Source organism: Oryx dammah, unplaced genomic scaffold (genome assembly GCF_014754425.2).
Source record: "Oryx dammah isolate SB20612 unplaced genomic scaffold, SCBI_Odam_1.1 HiC_scaffold_13, whole genome shotgun sequence".
Classification (NCBI taxonomy): domain Eukaryota; kingdom Metazoa; phylum Chordata; class Mammalia; order Artiodactyla; family Bovidae; genus Oryx; species Oryx dammah.
Window position 1 is genome coordinate 21,988,341 of NW_024070197.1, and position 20,511 is coordinate 22,008,851.

The window sequence follows — 20,511 nt, forward strand, 5'->3', positions numbered from 1 at the left end:
AGATACAGGGTAGCAAAACCTCTTATATACTGAGTTGACTTTCATAGAAAACAAATTTATCCTTGGGAAATCAAACATGAAAGCAAACATTCCAGGCCCATGAGGTTCTGAAACAATTTCATGAGCACACTTGCTTTATAAAAAGGACAGAAAATGATATAGCTCTTTTAGCTTTTACATTTGCTACTGATCTGTGATGTATCTTTTATAGCTACAAAGTTTTATCTTCTTAGCAGTCACATTAATCCATTCACCTTCAATCTTTCAGCAAAACCTGCTCCATTGCTTTTGATAACATAAAACTAAATTGTATCACTTGCTCCTAGAATGTTCAACCTCCTCCTTGATCAAGTAACCATAGAAGCTAGGAATTGACATTAAGCAAATATTAGCTTTTGTCCATACCAAAAAAAAAAAAAAAAACAAAAAACCACACACCAAACCATTAAATGTATTACATTCCTTTCCTTCTCTCCTGCTGCCTTAAGGTGTTGAAAGTATGCCTGCTTTCGGTGGAATATTCTAACATCAAACTCACATGCCCAACCAAACTGGAGAACCAAACCAGCCATTCACATGTAGGGGCCTTCCAATTTGACATGCTTTTAGAAATAAAAGGATATTGACTTCATAAAGATGAGGAAAAAAAAAAAAAAAAAACACTGCTCAAAGTACTAAAAGTAGAAAGCCACTTCTGTGCCCCATCTCTCTCTCTAATATAGCCAGAATGTGTAAAGAACAGAGGGGATCCTGATTAGTAAAAATGCATTTCGACATGATTAATTGGTAATCTTAGCACCAGCTGTATAGAACCAAATGCTGTACTTTATTAGACAGACACTTGCAAGTTTTACATCTGCTTCACGCTAGGAGAACATCTGCTTTACTCATTCAAACACTTTTCCAGTTTTTATACAGCAATTTATACTTTGCCTGGTGGATAGTGCCAATGAAAATGTACACCAATAGAAGTTACCCTCTAAAGATTGTAAAATGAACAAATATAATACTTCACATTTTAATCTGCACAAGTTCCACAGGGGAAGAAGCACTGTTGAAAGAATAAAAAAAAACATGGTCTCTGAAGATAATGACAGAAAAAAGGAGAAAGACAAAAGACTGCATTTTTAAGAAATTATACAGCTAAAACCATGTAAACAGTAGTTTATATGGTAATTTAACAGAAATATTAAAAAGAAATAAGCATCAAGAAAAACAATGACAGCTCACAATTAATGATATACATATCCTGGCAACATACAAAAGGTAACAAGCCCTTTCAGACAAAATGACACCCAATGTGCAAAGGAACCATATCATTAGCTTTTAAAAATCTCATGTAAATAACTTTTGTTTATAAAAATTGCCCCCCAAATAACTAGGCAACTGGTAGTGGGGAAGCCACTGAAAAACTAACATTAAAGATCATATTAACGTTAAAGATTACATTAAAGATAAATGTAACCTTTCAGAATTTAGTTAACAAATCATCTCACCAAGAAACAGTAGCTCATGGTAAGACAGCTGTTCTTAAAGTTCTGTACAGGGAATCATGCCCTCAGCAAACATATTTATGGCACATACATGGTTTATTGTCTGGTTAAATTCATGTCCATCTGTTAGAATGGGATGATTCTTGCCCTAGAGTTGATTAAAGCAGTGACATGTGACAGTTGCCAAGGAGTGTTTGTGAGTAGGTTAGACTAGCTGAAGTGACAGTACTTCCACTGGGCTCAGTTGAAGCAATTATTATCCCTTGTTCTACCATAGTTACCACTGTGCAAATTAACCCTACTTGGTCTAAAGACTCCTTGCTTTGCAGGAGTATTTAATGAGAAGATGTGCAAATTCTATAGTATCAAATACATAAGAAAAAATGTTAGCATAAGGTAAAAAGACTGTGACTTTAGTACTTTTAGCCAAATGAGAATTACCTATTCTCATCACTGAACATTCATTTGCTGAGGAAATAAAAGGTGTTAAGAATTCAGTCCTTGACTCCAAGCAGTTTGAGTTTCAGTGAGAAAGAACAATGCATTTTAAAAAAAGGGAAATAACTATTCCAGGAAAGACTGATATCGATAGAAAGGAATGACTATTCCTTGCCTATTCAGCCTCCCAGACATCGCAGGTGGTCTAGGGGCTGAGACTCCGAGTTCCCAGGTTGCGGGGCCTGAGTTGGACCCGGGTCAGGAACTAGATCACAGATGACACAACTAAGAGTGTACATGCTGCAACTGAAATAAAAAAACAAGGTCCTGCGTGCCACAACAGAGACTGAAGGTCCTGTGCGCTATAACTGAGGCCCTGTGAAGTTAAATAAATAAATAAAAATAAATATTAAAAAAAAACCCAAAACCTAGCCTGCCAACTGGGTTTGGTGCTTCTGATTGGTATCTTTCTAATCTCCTCATTCACTCACTCATTCATCCATCCATCCATTCATTTATTCATTCAACAAATACCTACTAACCACCAACAATTTATAAGCAATCTTTTGCCAGGAGATTTAGCAGGGAACAAAAGAGGCACAAATCTCTGCCTTCATGGAATTTATAACCCAGAGCAGGAGGAGAAGAGAATAAACCAGTAAAACAGAAAAGGGAAAGCAGAGAAGAGGGGTGGAAGGGAAGGGGGGTGGTACTGCGGTCCTGGAGGTGGGCAGTGAAGGCCTCACTGATGGACTGACACTGGCCAGAGCCTGGAAGAGGTGAGGCAGTGGGCCCCGCGGAGGTCTGAACAGCCCACACGCTCCCTGGAGAGCACTGAGAAGACAGGGTGCTTTGAGCAGAAGCAGCAAAGGAGGGGTAGCCGTGTCAGAGAGGCTGAAGGCGCAGAGACAGAGTCTGAGATGTAAGGAGGGGTTGGGGGCTGGCCCCTGAGTCTGGGAGACACACGGACTCTGGGCTTGTGCCCTGAGCTAGAAGGTGGGTGTGTAGGGAGGTGTGAGGTGGGAGTTTGGTGTTAGGCATGCTGTGTTTGAGTGTGAAGGGTTTTGAGCAGAGACATACATTGCCGAACATCAAAAAGAATCTCATTGGCTGTAATGCTCAGGATAGACTCCACAGGACATGGGCAGAGCATGGAAAGCAGGAGGGGAGCTGCTGACGTAATCCTCGCAGACACAAAGGCGGACGTTGTGAGTGGTGATCCGATTCTAGATACTATTAACAGAAAACTGAGAGACTTCCCTGGCGGTCCAGTGGTTAAGACTCCATGCTTCCCAACCTAGATGTCCATCGGCAGACGAATGGATAAGGAAGCTGTGGTACATAGACACAATGGAGTATTACTCAGCTATAAAAAATAATGCATTTAAGTCAGTTCTAATAAGACGGATGAAACTGGAGCCTATTATACAGAGTGAAGTAAGTCAGAAAGAAAAACATCAATATAGTATATTAACACATATATATGGCATTTAGAAAGACAGTAACAACAACCCTATATGCAAGGCAGCAAAAGAGACACAGATGTGAAGAACAGACTTTTGGACTATGTGGGAGAAGGCGAGGGTAGGATGATTTGAGAGAACAGCATTGAAACATGTATACCATATGTAAAATAGATGACCAGTGCAAGTTCGATGCAGGAGCAGGGCACTCAAAGCCAGTGCTCTGGGACGACCCAGAGGGATGGGGTGGGGAGCGAGGTTGATGGTGGGGTTTCAAGACGGGGGTACACATGCCCACCCGTGGCTGATTCAAGTTGATGTATGGCAAAAACCACCACAATATTGTAAAAAAATTATCTTCCAATCAAAAAAAAAAAGCCCCCCTGCTTCCAATGCCCCCGGGGGGGGAGGGGGGGGTGGGGGGGGGGGTGGGGGGGGTTCAATCCATGGTAGGGAAACTAAGATCCTGCATGCTGCGCAGCACAGCCAGAAAGAAAACTGATAGGATTTCCTAAAGGATTTAATGGCATTTGAAAGGACTAGAATTCTCTAAGGACAGAAATCCTGAGCCACTGAAGGACAAAGTTGGTATTTACAGATTTGGTTTTTAAGGAGAAACACCTACAGCCAGGGAAGGTCAGGTGTTTAAGTCAGTTAAGTCCAAAATGCCTACTGGACAAATGCAGGTGATCAAGCAGGTGGCTGGATACACAAGTCTGAAGTTCAGGGGGATGTCTGAGCAGGGAGGGACATCTGGGAGCGGCAAGCACAGAGATGGTGCACGCGTGCCCAGTCGCTTCAGTCGTGTCCAACTCTTGGCAACACTGTGGGCTACGGCCCGCCAGGCTCCTCAATCCATGGAATCTTCCAGACAAGAATACTGGAGTGGGTTACCATTTCCTACTCCAGGGGATCTTTCCAACACAGGGATCCAACCTGCGTCTCCTGCACTGGCAGATTCTTAACCATTGAGCCACCTGGGAAGCCCACAGAGATGGTATTTAAAGCTATAGACAGACTGTTCTTAGCAGTTGAGGGTGGACAGAAAAATACAGGAGCCGATTCTTAGGGTTCTCTGCCAGTAAGAGGTCACACAGGAACTGAGGAGTAGCCTGTAAAGGAGTCAAAGGGGCGACTGGAGAGGCAGGAGGAAACCCAGGAGACTCTGTGTACCGGAGCCAAGAAAAGGAATGCTAATAGGCCAAGTAAAACGAGGACCGGAAAATGACCACTAGTTAGTAAATAAGTGAAAGTGGAAGTCGCTCAGTCGTATCCGACTCTTTGCGACCCCATGGACTATACAGTCCACGGAATTCTCCTGGCCAGAATGCTGGAGTGGGTAGCCTTTCCCTTCTCCAAGGGATCTTCCCAACCCAGGGGTCGAACCCAGGTCTCTCACATCGCAGTCAGATTATTCACCAGCTGAGCCGCAAGGGAAGCCCACAGGTAAGTAACTTGGGGGATATCCGTGACGTTAGCCAGACATTTTTACGCACAACATCATGGGTGAAGCCTGACTGGAATGGGTTTGAGAGAGAGAGGAAGAGAGGAACACAGATGACCAGTCACCAAACTCTGGGGCAGGGGGGAATTTTGGTGTCAAGATGAGCAGAAAAATGGGACAGTAGGTGCAAGAGAAGGGGGGAGGGCAGAGTAGACTATCCCTTCCAGGATGGGAGAAAGTGTGAGAGAGAAGGAACTGCTAGAGCGATGAGCACCAGTGGAGGACAGGCCCACGGGCCTGGCACACGTGGGGCAGGAAGGCGGTGAGTACGTGGGCAGCTATGGAGTGGAGGCAGGCGGGCGATCTCTTCCACTTTGCTTCTACTTTCTCAGCTGACAGAGTTCAGAACACGTTACCTCAAAACATGGCACCTTGGCATACTGCACACTTCAAGCTGAAGAAACTGGACGGACGGCAGGTGCAGAATGGACTCTGACCTTCCGTTTCTCCCCGGAAGCCGGCATTAAAACTCTTGTGAGAGGTGGCTTCTGAGAGGAAAAGAACCTCTTAGCTCTGAAGATGGAGGGTGCTGAGAGGACTCTGAAGGAACAGGCCTTGCTCAGTGTCCCCAGTGTACTACCCTGGGCTCACACACCATCACATTCTCCTGTTACTTTCGATTCTTCATCAAATCCAGTACAAACATGCAAAGGTTTAAGGATCTCTTTGGGTCATTTCATTATGAAGGTGTTTGTCTCTCATAAAACTTGTATTAAAGAAATTTGTACGCTTTTCTCTTGTTAACCTTTTGCCAGTTCAATTTATGGGACTCCAGCCAGATGAACCGAAGCGGGTAGTAGGAAAAGTAATTTCTTCCTTCCCTACACGGTCAAACAGGAAGCAGTGTCGCTAGCTGACAGTGAAGACTGGAGAAGGTCTGGTGGAGAAGAGGAGGGAAGAAAAGGCTAAAACAGTCACAGGAGAGCTGGGGACCAAATGAAGTGTTCTAGGACTGCCAGGCAACACTTTTTAAAAGGGCACGAGTGAAGTCTTCCTTCCCTATTAATTTCAGTTTTTGACAGATGTAAAAATTAAATTATCGTGGCTTCTGTGTATTTAATTTTGGCTTCAGCGTATTTAACCCCTGGTACATTCTGAATTTTCTTATTGCTTGTAACCATTTTTTAGATTCTCTTGGGGTGAACAGGTATACAGTTGCATCGTCTGCCAATAACTCTATCTCCTCTTTCAGTACGGGGCAGAGCAGCACAGTGCAAGATGCCCCAGCTCCGGGGCCAGTGCACAAAGTTTGAATCCCAGCTCTTCCAAATATTACTGGATGGCCTCAGGCAACTCATGTAACGCTTCTGAACCTCATTTTTTTTCTTTTGTGAAAAAAAGAAAATAGAGTCTACCAGGAGGAGATTTTAGGATTTAAGACTGCAACCTCTGTGTGATATGAGTGTGCTATACACATGTACGTATTTCCCCCAAAGCAGTGGTTCAGTACTCTCTAACTGACAGTTCTCAGTGACTTTATAGATCGTGACTGATGGAAATAAGAACTGACTATAGCTATTCTGATCCTCAGGTTCAGTGTGTAATTCTTTTTTTTTTTTTTTTTTTTAGATTATAATCAATCTGATTTCGGTGTTGACCATCTGGTGATGTAATTCTTGATTTATAGCAATATCTTGGAAATTTTCTTCCTCTTTAGTGTTCTAGAATAGCTCAAATAGCAGTGGAATCTTTTAAGAGTTTGACAGAATTCCTTCATAAAATCAACAGCATTTGATATTTTGGGGGTGGGGGTTAGGTAGGTGTTTTTCAAGTTTTCTCTATCACATGTACAGAAATAATTTGTGTTTACTAGGGCCATTTTGGTCATTTATATTCTTCTAGAAAATCATCCATGGTACCCACTCATCTAACTTGCATAAAATCAAACAAAATAGTATCATGTGGCTCTTTCTTATTTCATGGTCTTTATGGTTATTTCTCTGCGACCATATTTCATGATCTTTGTAATTTTTGGATACTTTCACTTCCTACCACATCTTTATCTTTTTTTAGTTTTCACTCCCCAAATAACCATTCATTTATGGACTTATTCTTACTTTTGAGGTGACAATTTCTCTTATTAATACTTTTATCCTTCCTTCTGTTGTGAGACTTCATAAGTGGAATAATTCATTTATTTCATAATGAAAGTATTTTCAGTTGTAAATTTTCTTCTGAATACTCTTTCATTAATTCTGAATCAGTTTTCAATATTTTCTAGATTTCATTTGCAATTTCTACAAGTTCAGTTTTAATTACCCATGGTCAAAGATTATTTTTAAAATTCAAGGTACTGATTTTTCTTTTTAATTAGTTATCTCCAATCTGTATTTAAATAAAGGGGAAACTGTGACCTTTATGCCAAAGTCAGGAACAAGCCAAGACTATGTGCTATCACACTGTGATTAGAGAATATTATCATATAATTTCTGTATTTTTGGACTGAGATTTTTATTATGGCTTAATTTATCAATGTTTTAGTGAGTGTTCTGTGGAAACTGGAGATGAGTGTATATTCTCTCTTTAGATATTATAGATTAGGTCTATCATATTCAATATTACTAGGTCTTTATATCCTTATTTTTAAAAATATTGTTTGTTTTGCTGTGCCAGGTCTTAATTGCAGCATATGGGATCTAGTTCCCTGACCAGGGATCAAACACAGGCCCTCTAGCATGGACTCCTAGCTACTGGACCACCAGGGAGGTCCCTCCTTACTTATTTTTGTCCTCATGCTTTTCTATGAATGGGAAAGAATTAAAACTCAATACTAATGTATTTCTATATTCTTCTTGCATCTCCTGTGGTTTCTGCTTTGTAAATATTTTGATTATTTGATACATAGTACTATTTGTAGTTTGTATGTTTATCACTGAAACACTGTCCTTTGCCTCAGTTCAGTTCAGTTGCTCAGTTGTGTCCGACTCTTTGTAACTCCGTGGACTGCAGCACGCCAGGCTTCCCTGTCCATCACCAACTCCTGAAGCTTATTCACACTCATACCCATTGAGTCAGTGATGCCATCCAACTGTCTCATCCTCTGTCATCCCCTTCTCCTGCCTTCAATCTTACCCAGCATCAGGATCTTTTCAATTGGGTCAGTTCTTCCCATCAGGTGGCCAAAGTATTGGAACTTCAGCTTCAGCATCAGTCCTTCCAATGAATATCTAGGACTGATTTCCATTAGGATGGACTGGTTGGATCTCCTTGCAGTCCAAAGGACTCTCAAGAGTCTTCGCCATCACCACAGATCAAAAGCATCAATTCTTTGGTGCTCAGCTTTCTTTATGGTCCAACTCTCATTCACACATCACTACTGGAAAAACCATAGCTTTGACTAGACAGACCTTTGTTGGCAAAGTAATATCTCTGCTTTTTAATATGCTGTCTAGCTTGGTCATAGCTTTTCTCCCAAGGAGCAAGTGTCTTTTAATTTCATGGCTGCAGTCACCATCTGCAGTGATTTTGGAGCCCCCCAAAATAAAGTCTGACACTGTTTCCCCAACTATTTGCCATGATCGGACTGGATGCCCTGATCTTTGTTTTTTAAATGTTGAGTTTTAAGCCAGCTTTTTCACTTTCAATTTCATCAAGAGGCTCTTCAGTTCCTCTTCACTTTCTCATAAGGGTGGTATCATCTGCATATGAGGTTATTGATATTTCTCCCAGCAATCTTGATTCTAGCTTGTGCTTCATCCAGCCTAGCATTTCTCATGATAAGTTAAATAAGTAGGGTGACAATATACAGCCTTGATGTAGTCCTTTCCCAATTTGGAACCAGCCCGTTTTTCCATGTCCGGTTCCAACTGTTGCTTCTTGACCTGCATACAGATTTCTCAGGAGGCAGGTAAGGTGGTCTGGTATTCCCATCTATTGAAGAATTTTCCAGTTTGTTGTGATCTACACAGTCAAAGGCTTTGGTGCAGTCAATAAAGCATATGTTTTTCTGGAACTTTCTTGCTTTTTCAATGATCCAACAGATGTTGGACCTGATCTCTGGTTCCTCTGCATTTTCTAAATCCAGTTTGTACATCTGGAAGTTCTTGGTTCATGTACTATTGAGGCCTTGGTTGGAGAATTCTGAGCATTACTTTGCTAGCATGTGAGATGAGTGCAATTATGTGGCAGTTTGAACATTCTTTCGCATTGCCTTTCTTTGGGATTGGAATGATAACTGACCTTTTTCAGTCCTCTGGCCACTGCTGAATTTTCCAAATTTGCTGGCATATTAAGTGCAACACTTTCACAGCATCATCTTTTAGAACTTGAAATAGCTCAGCTGGAATTCCATCACCTCTACTAGCTTTGTTCGTAGTGATGCTTCCTAAGGTCCACTTGACTTCACACTCCAGGATGTCTGGCTCAAGGTGAGTGATCACACCATCGGGATTATCTAGGTCATTAAGATCTTTTTTGTATAGTTCTTTTGTGTATTCTTGCCACCTTTTCTTAGTATCTTCTGCTTCTGTTAGGTCCATACCATGTCTGTCCTTTATCGAGCCCATCTTTGCATGAAATGTTCCCTTGGTATCTCTATAATTTTCTTGAAGAGATCTCTAGTCTTCCCCATGCTATTGTTTTCCTCTATTTCTTTGCACTGATCACTGAAGAAGGCTTTACCTTGCTATTCTTTGGAAATCTGCATTCAGATGGGCATATCTTTCCTTCTCCTTTGCCTTTAGCTTCTCTTTTCTCAGCTATTTGTAAGCCCTCCTCAGACAACCATTTTGCCTTTTTGCATTTCTTTTTCTTGGGGACAATCTTGATCAATGCCTCCTGTACAATAGCCATTGTTCTTCAAGCACTCTGTCTATCAGATCTAACCCCTTGAATCTATTTGTCACTTCCACTGTATAATCGTAAGGGATTTGATTTAGGTTATATCACATTCACCTTCTTCGCTTCACTGAATAAAATTTTTTGTCTGAGACTTTCTTTCACCCTTTTGCATTTATTAAGTCTGTACCTACACCTTTGCTCTAATCCCTCTAAGTAACTTTGTTCTGGGAGGATAATATGCATATATGATGTGATTTGGATTTTGCTTTATGATCCAGAGTTTTTATCAGATGAGTAAAACTCATTGACACTTATTTAAACAAAAACATTTGGATATAGTTATGTTAATACATTTTGTGTCATGCTTTTTGCTGCTTAGAACCCCAGGGATGGGGGAGCCTGGCTGGCTTCCATCTATGGGATTGCACAGAGTTGGACGCGACTGAAGCGACTTAGCAGCAGCAGCAACAGAACAAGTCTTTTGCTACATGATTTGTCTGCTTGTTTCTATGTGTGTGTGTGGTTGCATGTGTGTACGTGTGTCTTTAACTTGGACGGTTTATGTTTTTGTTCTAGGGGTTACCTTTCTTTATAACCTCAGAGGATAACTTCTTTGCCTCTGTGGATAGTATCTACTTACTTCCTATAAGGAGTAATGACAATCTTACTATGAAGTTCATATTTCTCCTCTGTCAATTTTACTTGATATTTTTCTTGGAATGTTCTTTTATATATACTGTGTGTCTGTTTCTGGACATGATTTTTAGTTGAAACTTTTTGAATTCTAGCTATAAAAGATAAATCAGGATACCTCCACCATCTTTTACCTTCTCTTTCCAATTCCTCTTCTAACTTGTGCTATTATGTTATTATTACACTGTGGTGTGTTACTATTATAGAATAACATTACTACATGTTACTACATTGTTCATGGGCTTCCCTAGTGGCTCAGCTGGTAAAGAATCCACCTGCAATGCGGGAGACCTGGGTTCAATCCCTTGGTTGGGAAGACCCCCTGGAGAAGGAAAGGGCTACCCACTCCGGTATTCTGGTCTGGAGAATTCCATGGATTGTATAGTTCATAGGGTCATAAAGAGTCAGACACGACTGAGTGACTTTCAATTCGTTCCCACTGTTCATGTATGTTTTGTTCTGTAACTATTTAGTCTTAGTCCTAGAGTTAAATACATTTGAACTTCACTGACAATTTTTCTATCACTGTTTTGCCTTTTATCTCTTGACAGGATAAAGTTTTTCCTCTACCAACTTCTCCAAGTGTTGTTAAAAATACATGTTTCTCAGAGTCAAAAAAATCTGTATGGTGTTTTATATATGATGGAGTTCGCTCAGTCACATCCGACTCTTTGTGACCCCATGAACTGCAGCATGCCAGGCCTCCCTGTCCATCACCAACTCCCAGAGTTCACCCAAACTCATGTCCATCGAGTCAGTGATGCCATCCAGCCATCTCATCCTCTGTTGTCCCCTTCTCCTCCTGCCCCCAATCGCTCCCAGCATCAGACTTTTCCAGTGGGTCAACTCTTCACACAAGGTGGCCAAAGCATTGGAGTTTCAGCTTTAGCATCAGTCCTTCCAAAGAACACCCAGGAACAATCTCCTTTAGAATGGACTGGCTGGATCTCCTTGTAGTCCAAGGGACTCTCAAGAGTTATCTCCAACACCACAGTTCAAAAGCATAAATTCTTTGGCACTCAGCCTTCTTCACAGACCAACTCTCACATCCATACATGACCACTGGAAAAATCATAGCCTTGACTAGACGGACCTTTGTTGGCAAAGTAATGTGTCTGCTTTTGAATATGCTATCTAGGCTGGTCATAACTTTCCTTCCAAGGAGTAAGCATCTCTTAATTTCATGGCTGCAATCACCATCTGCAGTGATTTTGGAACCCCCCAAAATAGAGTCACCCACTGTTTCCCCATCTAATTCCCATGAAGTGATGGGACCAGATGCCACGATCTTAGTTTTCTGAAGGTTGAGCTTTAAGCCAACTTTTTCACTCTCCTCTTTCACTTTCATCAAGAGGTTTTTAGTTCCTCTTCACTTTCTGCCATAAGGGTGGTGTCATCTACATATCTGAGGTTATTGATATTTCTCCCGGCAATCCTGATTCCAGCTTGTGCTTCTTCCAGCCCAGTGTTTCTCATGATGTACTCTGCATATAAGTTTAATAAGGAGGGTGACAATATACAGCCTTGACATACTCTTTTTCCTATTTAGGTTAAAATACGTAAATCACTTTCTTAGATGTCATTCGTGGTCTTGGAGCACTAGATGTTACTATGGAAAACTCTGAAGCCAGGTTGATCTTTGTCTCCTATTATACGTAACTTGATTGTTTTTGTCTGGATGACCAAAAGTTGTTTACTACTCAAGTACAGCAATTTCATAACTACAACTTGCTAATGACTTTTCTAGGCCAAATCTTCCTGGGACCCACTGTGCCTGTTCAATTTGTAGATTCAAGTCTTCTTTTATTTTTGGAAAGTTTTCTTGAATTACACATTTAAACTTCTTTTTCTTTTCCTGTTTCATGGTTTTGGTTCCTTTGGGACGCAAATTATGCAGTCTTGCTGCTGTTTTTCTCAGCTGTCACTTTACTATTTTAACTTTACTAATTTTATTTTGTTTCATCAGTCCTGTCCAACATTTCTCTCTCTGTGCTTTCTGCAGGTTCTGGCCTCCTGTAATCATGATTTCTATCTATTGTGATTATAGCTTTAAATATTCTCTTTATTGACTAGGTTCTATCAGCTCAAGTTTCGTTTCCTTTTGCCATCTTCCTGCTTCTCGTTAGAGATGGCATATACCTTGCTATATCCCTAATCTGCATTCACCTTCTGCAGTGGCAAACACTGTGCTCTGTTTGCTTTTCAGTGTGACATGACTGGCTAGAATCTTCTTGTAAACCTCTGCTGTAAAAGTTTTCTGGTGACTATTCTTCATGTATCGTCTGTTCTTGTTTTTCTCTTCCCTTTTTTCTTGCAGTATCATTGTACAGATCCTGTACTAGCTCCTTTTTGAGTATTAAGTCATTTCTGAATGTGGCAAGTTCTTACCCAATCAGCTACATGTCTGAAGTTCATGCAGGGCAGAGGCCTGGGCCATAACTTACGCCTGCGAGAATTTTTCTGGTGCTTCAGAGTGGATTACAGAGTGAGGTTTTAGTCTTTTCCTCATTTTAATGAACAGAGATTGGCAGCTTTGGGGCTGTTGAAAATGCAAGTTTTCTCTCTTTATCCTGGTCTTCTTAAACTTAACTTTTATAAAAATGGCGTGTTTCTGTGACGCCTTTCAGCCTGTCTATCTTGTTTCTCTTTCACATCATAGTGTCTCCAGGAAAGCTTCTGTCATTTCTCCTTACATCCAGTCCCATTAGCCATCACGGGCCCCAACTCAGGATATGCCAGTGAGTTTGGAGGACTAAACTTTGACAGGTTTTTCTAAAATGTGCAGCTTAGAGATTCCTCTCTCAGCATCTTTCTACACTTCTAGGAGTTTCACTGGATTTGGCAGTCCTTCGTTATATACTGCGATTCCAGATTACAGGACTCTCTAGTTTCATCAAAGAAGGAATTTGACTATTTTTCATTTTCTCAATTGCTCTGAAGTAATTCTAAAAAAAAAGTAAGAGAACTAACATCTTTATCTTGCCACTTTAACATGAGAAGTAAGCAATTTTAGGGGTCTAACCAAACCACACAGTCAGAACAATCTACCCCAAACTGGGGAACAAGGAAACAGTGAAATGACCAAGCGTATAAAAATGCCAAAAAGATTAAATTATATAGCTATCATTATTTACATAATAATTGTTTGTGAAAATATACAACTGTATATTGAAAAGCATATGATCATTATAAAAACTACCTATACTGAAGTCATAAATAAGTAAAATACATATACAGATACAGGATGAAGAAGAATGGAAGGGAAAATGAAAACTGTCTTCTGTTAAAGGTAATAAATACCGAGCAATGTTTTTCACTGAAAAAGTTTTTGTTGTTATCACAGTATAGTTTGTGCAATTAAAAAAAATACATGTTCAAAAAACAAAAACAAACAAGACCATACAGATATCTACTTTAGCACCTACTAAACACAAATTATTAAGAATGCAATTAACGGCTCCCCATTTGCCATTGCTAGCCATGCACTAACCTTGAAGGCAAGCTCCGAAGGCTGCACCCTTCAGCTCTAGTTCCAACCAGATTCTCTGCAGCAGCCAGTTGTCCCCAGGCTACACCACTCCCTCACCCCTAGAGGCTGACCCTGCTCCAAAAGAGCACTGGCTACTCAGCACTGATGATGTGCAGGTCACTGTGAGGGGAGCACGGCAAATAAGAGTATGGGCTTTAAATTCTCTTAGTTTGTTTTATTTAATAATATAGAGCAGAAAAACAAAACAAACACGTTGCATTTAAAGGACAAGTTAGAGTTAAAATGCTTGGGCTTTGGAAACAGCCAGATTAAATAAAATATGTGTAAAATGCACCTAAAACAGGGTCTAGCACATAGCAGACATTCAATTAAGGTTATCTGAAAAAAGCTCTTATACTCTGAAAATGACTTTTTAATTAAAAAAATATGCTAGGAAAGGATACTACATACACATTTTCTAGGACCATTTAAACCAACATTGTCTCCTTTTCAGCTCTCCAGTTTCTCTGTTCCGGAGTTTCCCACACATTAAATTCTAACATTGCTATGATCATTAAAAAAATTACTTTGAATGCATAAACTGAATGTGTGATTAGTCTATTAGCAATATCTATACTCTCTGAATAATTACAACTAATTCAAAAGATCAAAGTATTTTCATAAAGTAGCCTAGTAATTTTGATAAGTTATCACTCACAAATAAAAAAGAGGAAAACAGATTTACACATCTCAAATATTTCCATAATCCTCCAAGATGAAAGTGATAAAATGGAATAAATCTAGGTATAAACTCTGAAAACGAGCTTCTCCTTTGGCTAAGTAAATCACTGATCAATAATGTCTAGAACTGTCATTGGTTTATTCACAGAAAATGTATACATACTTTAAAATTAAAGTTCAATTTAAGTAAAATTTGAAGTGCAGTTCCTGTGTTGCACTAGCTGCGTTTCCAGCGTTCAGTCGCTACACCTGGCTGGCAGCTACTGTACAGGACAGCACAGGTTTAGACCATTTCCTTCAGTGCAGAGTTCTGCAGATCACTGGGTTTAGATGGTTCGAAGATGAAAAATAAACCAATGCCTGTAATCTGGTTTGAGAAATGATTACAACATCTCAGGACTCCTCTTGTGACACAGGGGAGAAAAAAAGAGAGAGGTTGAATAGAGACAAAAAAAAAAAAAAAAAAAAATCAAGACTCTGGCTCAATTTTAAGCTTGAGGGGCTGGGGGTGGTGGCCGATGGTGAGAGTGAGAGGGAGAAGCCTGTCAGAGGATGGGCCTCTTTCACGGCTTCTCCCAGATGCCATGTGAGGCGCAGCCAGAATCTAGCGTAGGGTCTCTTTCTTTTCTCACCCTACTTACTCCCCAAACAATCTTGCCCACACAGCCACAAGCTGGTAACATCAAAGTGTCTGTTTCCAACACAGATGGAATCCCTGCCTTCAGGTCCATAGCTTCCTTTACTCTAGGTCTTTACTTGGATTGTTTTGAAAGTGACTCACAACGTATCCAAACCCGGACTCCTCATTTCTTGCCTTACTGACTCCTATATAATAAAGGACTTGGTTGCCCTTTGTCCCCGGTTCCTGAGGGCAGCCAACTGAACCCTGGAACTTCCCTGTGACAAGACAATCTTTGTTATTCACGGTGGGTTCCTTGGCCCACATCTGATAGCATGTGTTAACAAGTGACTCAGGGTGGACCCCTAGACTGTTTTCGCTAAGGAGATGATTCAGGATGGGAGTTGGTCAAGGCAGAAAGTCCAGCCATATCATCAGAGGCTTGGGGCATTGAGCCAGCAGGTATCAGACCAACATCTGGGGAGTGAAGAGGGGCTGGAGATTGAGTTTGACCTGCGGTCAATGATTTAATTAATAATGCATACATAATGAAACCTCAGTAAAAACTCTCAACACCAGAGCTCAGGTAAATTTAGCTGGCTGGCAATACTCTATATATTGCCACACAAGAACGTGACAGTCATGTCCTGACTCTGGGAGATGGGACAATGGAGACTTTGAGTCTCGGGTCCTCCCAGGCCAGCCGGATGTGCCTCTCCCTTTGGCTAGTTCTGATTTGTATCCTAGTTCTATAATAAAATTGCAATGATAAGTATAGAGCTTCCCTGAGTTCTGTCATCTGAGTGAATGTATGGCCAGTTGGTCAGAAGTGAGAGTAGCTGGGGGACCCCCAAAGTTGTGACTGGTGTCTGAAGTGAGGGGCTGTTTTGGGGAGGACAGTGCCATCAACCTGTGAAGAGTGGCTTAACTCCAGGTCGTTGGGAGGATGTTACTGTCCCCTCTAGACCTTCTCTTCTGGGGTTCATGATCACAGTGAATGAAGATCCACCCATCTGTCCTCCTGCTAACAGGAGAAAGGTCTTCACTGATGATTCTTCCTCCTCAATCGTCCTCCACACAAACGATCAATCATTACATCCTTCTGACTCTGTCTCTGTCCATTTCTCTCCAATTCCTGCCCAGTCCACAAAGCCCTACATGACCTGGCCTTTTCCTCAGGCTGCTTGATGAGGGGGTATATTAGTAAGGCCACTTATCAGCTTTAAATCAAAGAACTAAACTTACATTTTAAAATTATGTGATCTCTTTCACCTGTTACCTGCTATACAGCTCCTAGCATTTAATTTTGGCTTTACGCCCACAAAGGGGAAATTTCCTGCTTTATTCAAAATATTTGTGTTAAATAAGTTTTAAATTTCTTGTCTCCAGGGAATCTATTTACAGGTACTCCACTTTAAAAGGACATAGGTGAGTAAAATTTTTCTTGACAAGAAAAACTACCAAGCATCATTGAAAGATAATAATTATTATTCTTTGGTACCATGATCATTTGTAAAAAGATACATACATAGATACTTGCTGAACCTATAAAGTAATATGACAGGTTTTAAAAAATATGATAGACATTATTCATAAAAATAAAACTTGTCATTCAAAGTAGTCTCTCCTTTGGAGACTCGTTCCAATAATGGAACTGAAGCTCCAAATATTCTGGAAAACACTGGACACTGTCTTTATATTCTGCAAAGATGCTTCTGAATATTCTCACAGACAATAAACTTTGCTTGTGAAAGTCAATTTTACCTTCATAACCAACTAGTCATTAGAAGTCATGGTGGGAAATAAGGTCAAAGATCATGACATTTTTGGATGAAAAGCAAGCTATATTTGGACCAAAAACACTGGCAACATGTTAAGTTTCCTTTTAAGTGATATCCTTGCTCTGAACTAAAGCCAAATTGAAGGATGTATAGAAATGTTGAGAGAGAGAGAAAGACACCAAGAAAACTGGTGTTTAAAGAATCACAGACCCTCCTGAAAATGATGACATTTATAGCTTCCCCCCAATCTTTTGCATATACTTTTAGAAAGGTAAACCACATCAAGGTCATTTATGGAGCCAGATTAAAACTCCTTGGTTTAGAATAGTTGCTTTGGCTTTCTTTCTTTCTCCCCATCCCCCCTTTTTTTCTATACCTAACAGAAAAAAATTATAAGGTGACCCGTTTTGTATATACATACATATAGTTAAAAGTTTCACAAATAATTATCAAACTTACTATGTGACCATATTCTCTTGTATCTGATTTCATTAAGAAAAATGTTACTCATGACCTACTACACCAATTTCACAATCTACAGTTTGAAAAATACTGGTTTAGAGTAACTGATACATAATTGGAATAAGTTAACGAAAATGGGAGAACTCATTTGACCATAAAACTTCTGATGTTATTTTAAATTAACAGAAGTCATTTTACTCTGCATCCAAGCATAAGAGCCTGAATTCTTTATGGCAAAATGGAACTGTCTTGGTCATACATCTAAACGGCTAACTAACTACTGGAGACATTGATGGGTAAATCACACAATGTCCATACCTTAATATTAGAAAACCACAAATCGTTCTCATGTAAAGTGGCCAGGTAGACAGATGTAAGAAGCCCAATGCACAGGGCAACAGTTCCGCCAATTGTAAATGACAGAATCTTCCATAATCTGCTACTGGTACAACCTTTTAGAAAAAATAAAACAGATGAAAAACCAAATCAGTAAAGGGTTTAGCAGGTAATAGTTCTGTTTCAGACTGTCAAGCATGCTAAGTTCCAGCTGCCTGTCATTGGAGAATTTTTCCCTGTTAAGGGCTCCTTCCTGTGATTCCACAGATCTTTCTATACTTTTATTATAGCTTTTCCCATCACTGTATCTAACTGTTCATTTGTCCATTTTGCCAACTAGAATGTGAACTTCGTCAAGACGAGCACACTATCTTATTCACCTTAAAACCTAGGACCCATGTTTGACTTAGTCTAGCTACGGTTTCTTAAATGGAAGAATAAATGTGTTATAGTTAAAATATAAACAGTCTTTTAAGATGATCTACTTAAAACGTGTGGTTTATTCATTAAAAGCTACCCCAAAATTTGATTAAAATTTTAAAATCCATAGGAAAAAATCCATCACACTAAAGTTAAAGGGCGTATAAACTAGGAGACATATTTATAGTACATATAAGAAAGGTTAAGTATTCTTAATATAGTATACTTTCAAGATAATAGAACAATGAATATTCCAGTAGGAAATTGATTAAGGATATGAATAGGCAATGCACAAAAGAAAAAATGGCCAATAAAATTAATAGAAAAAAAAGGCTAGTATTAAAGAAATGGAAATCAAAACAAAGAGCTATAACTTTACAATACTGGGTAATTTGATAGCTTAAAAATGTTTAGTATTCTGTTTTGGTATGTACACACACACACAAAAAGACATTTTAAAAACAACGCTGGTGTTAGAATAAATTGATACCTTTCTGCACTGCAACATGGCAATAGGAAGTAAAAGCCACTGTTTGAACAATAATTCTAAATCTAGGCATATGCCCTAAATAAAATGTTTTAAACAAAACATTTGGCCACAAGGATATTTATCACAGTTCAGTTCATATAGGTAAAAAGTTAAAAATCATCTAAATATTAAATAAGAAATTAGTTAAAGAAATTATGCCATAGTTATGCAGTGACTAAACACTGACAAATTTAAAAAATACACTGACTGATGTATGTTCATATATATCATAATATGAAAAAGATAGCAAGTTACACAACAGCATGTAGGATCTCAATTTTGCAAAACCACATCTGAATGCTTGTAGGTATATATGTACAGAGAGCAACATGCAGATTGCAAGGTAATCAAAGGGCTGTAAGTGGTAATCTCAGGATGAGTGGGTTTCGGGGAATATCTTTTCCTTCCTTTTTGCTTTGGTTTTTTTCTGACATAAATACTGCTTTGGTAGAATTAACAATTCTCAAAGCTGTGTTTTAATTTAATGTTAGGGAAACTAAAATGGAGGAGATCTTGTTCAGGCTTCAGAAGCAGGAGAGCAGGTCTCTGACCTGCTTCTGACCTTCCTGGACACTGCCTGGATTCTGTGCCTGCCTGCAAGTACAGCAAGTCAGGTAGCACTTTAGATAAGAAAGGGAGTGTGTCCTGAAATTTTTGGGGCCCTGGAGGTCTGGCCAGTCCCCCAGGGTCTAAGAAGTCTTGTGACTCACAAGGTGAAACCAACAGCATTATAAAAGTTAAAGAAAAACCAGAGCTTCATTCTTGTGTTCAAACTAAAGATGATATCAGTTTGTGGCCTGGGATTATAAATCAAAGTGAAAAGTGAAAGTGAAAGTTGCTCAGTTGTGTCCAATCTTTTGGGATCCCATGGACTGTATAATCCATGGAATTCTCCAGGCCAAAATACTGGAGTGGGTAGCCTTTCCTTTCTCCAGGGGATCTTCCCAACCCAGGGATCAAACCCAGGTCTCCAGCATTGCAGGCAGATTCTTCACCAGCTAAGCCACCAGGGAAACCCAAGAATACTGGAGTGGGTAGCCTATCCCTTCTCCAGGGGATCTTCCCAACCCAGGAACTGAAGTGGGGTCTCCTGCACTGCAGGCGGATTCTCTGCCAACTGAGCTCTGAGGGAAGCCCTGGGATTATAAGTGGGAGTCCTTCTACCTGCAATCTCAAATCTTGCCTGTTGGGTGGACATACCACCCAGGATCCTTCCCCAACTGAGAGTCCAGATTTGCTATTAAGGAGGGCCTGCCCAGCACTGTTTAAAGTCTGGATGTTGGTCAGCCCAATTTGGTGATATATGTGCTGTTACTTTTCTCTATTGTTTCCATTTATCTTTTTTTAATGATTGTATATTGAAATTAAGTCAAATAATCCTCTATTAAATGCTGAAATTGTTTATTGTGTGTGACAAGTGTTTTCTTTTGTTAATGAATCCTTCCAACCTAAAATGAAAGTAAAACTTTTGGCAAAAATTTAAAAGGACAAACTTGAACTTGTATTTGTGTAAGATTTTCAGAGAGTACTCTGCATTGTTTCAATTTGCCAACAGCCGAGTGGCATGAGTGTTTGACACATTGTTTACTTTATAAAACTGCTACCCCCAGATTATTTTACTAGCTCTAGCTACAGTCCACATAAACTCAGTCATATCCAAAACGGCTGATGGACGTGGACTTTTTCATGCCTACTTTTAAAAATCCTGATATGCTTAGTCTAAGAAAGCAACTCAGGAAGCAAAAAGTTGGCAATTAATGCCATTTGATGCATGGCTTAGCAAA

At 39.9% G+C, this 20,511-nt stretch overlaps 1 protein-coding gene across 3 annotated transcripts in view; it reads right to left on the minus strand.

Moving 5' to 3' along the window:
• DPY19L3 (dpy-19 like C-mannosyltransferase 3) overlaps positions 1 to 20,511 on the minus strand; it is a 77,915-nt gene that overhangs the window by 54,814 nt on the left and 2,590 nt on the right. For all 3 annotated transcript variants that reach the window (XM_040253768.1, XM_040253770.1, XM_040253769.1), the window contains one exon: positions 17,761 to 17,894. In XM_040253768.1, coding sequence (XP_040109702.1) covers positions 17,761 to 17,894 — 134 coding nt within the window. The remainder of the gene's footprint in view (positions 1 to 17,760; positions 17,895 to 20,511) is intronic.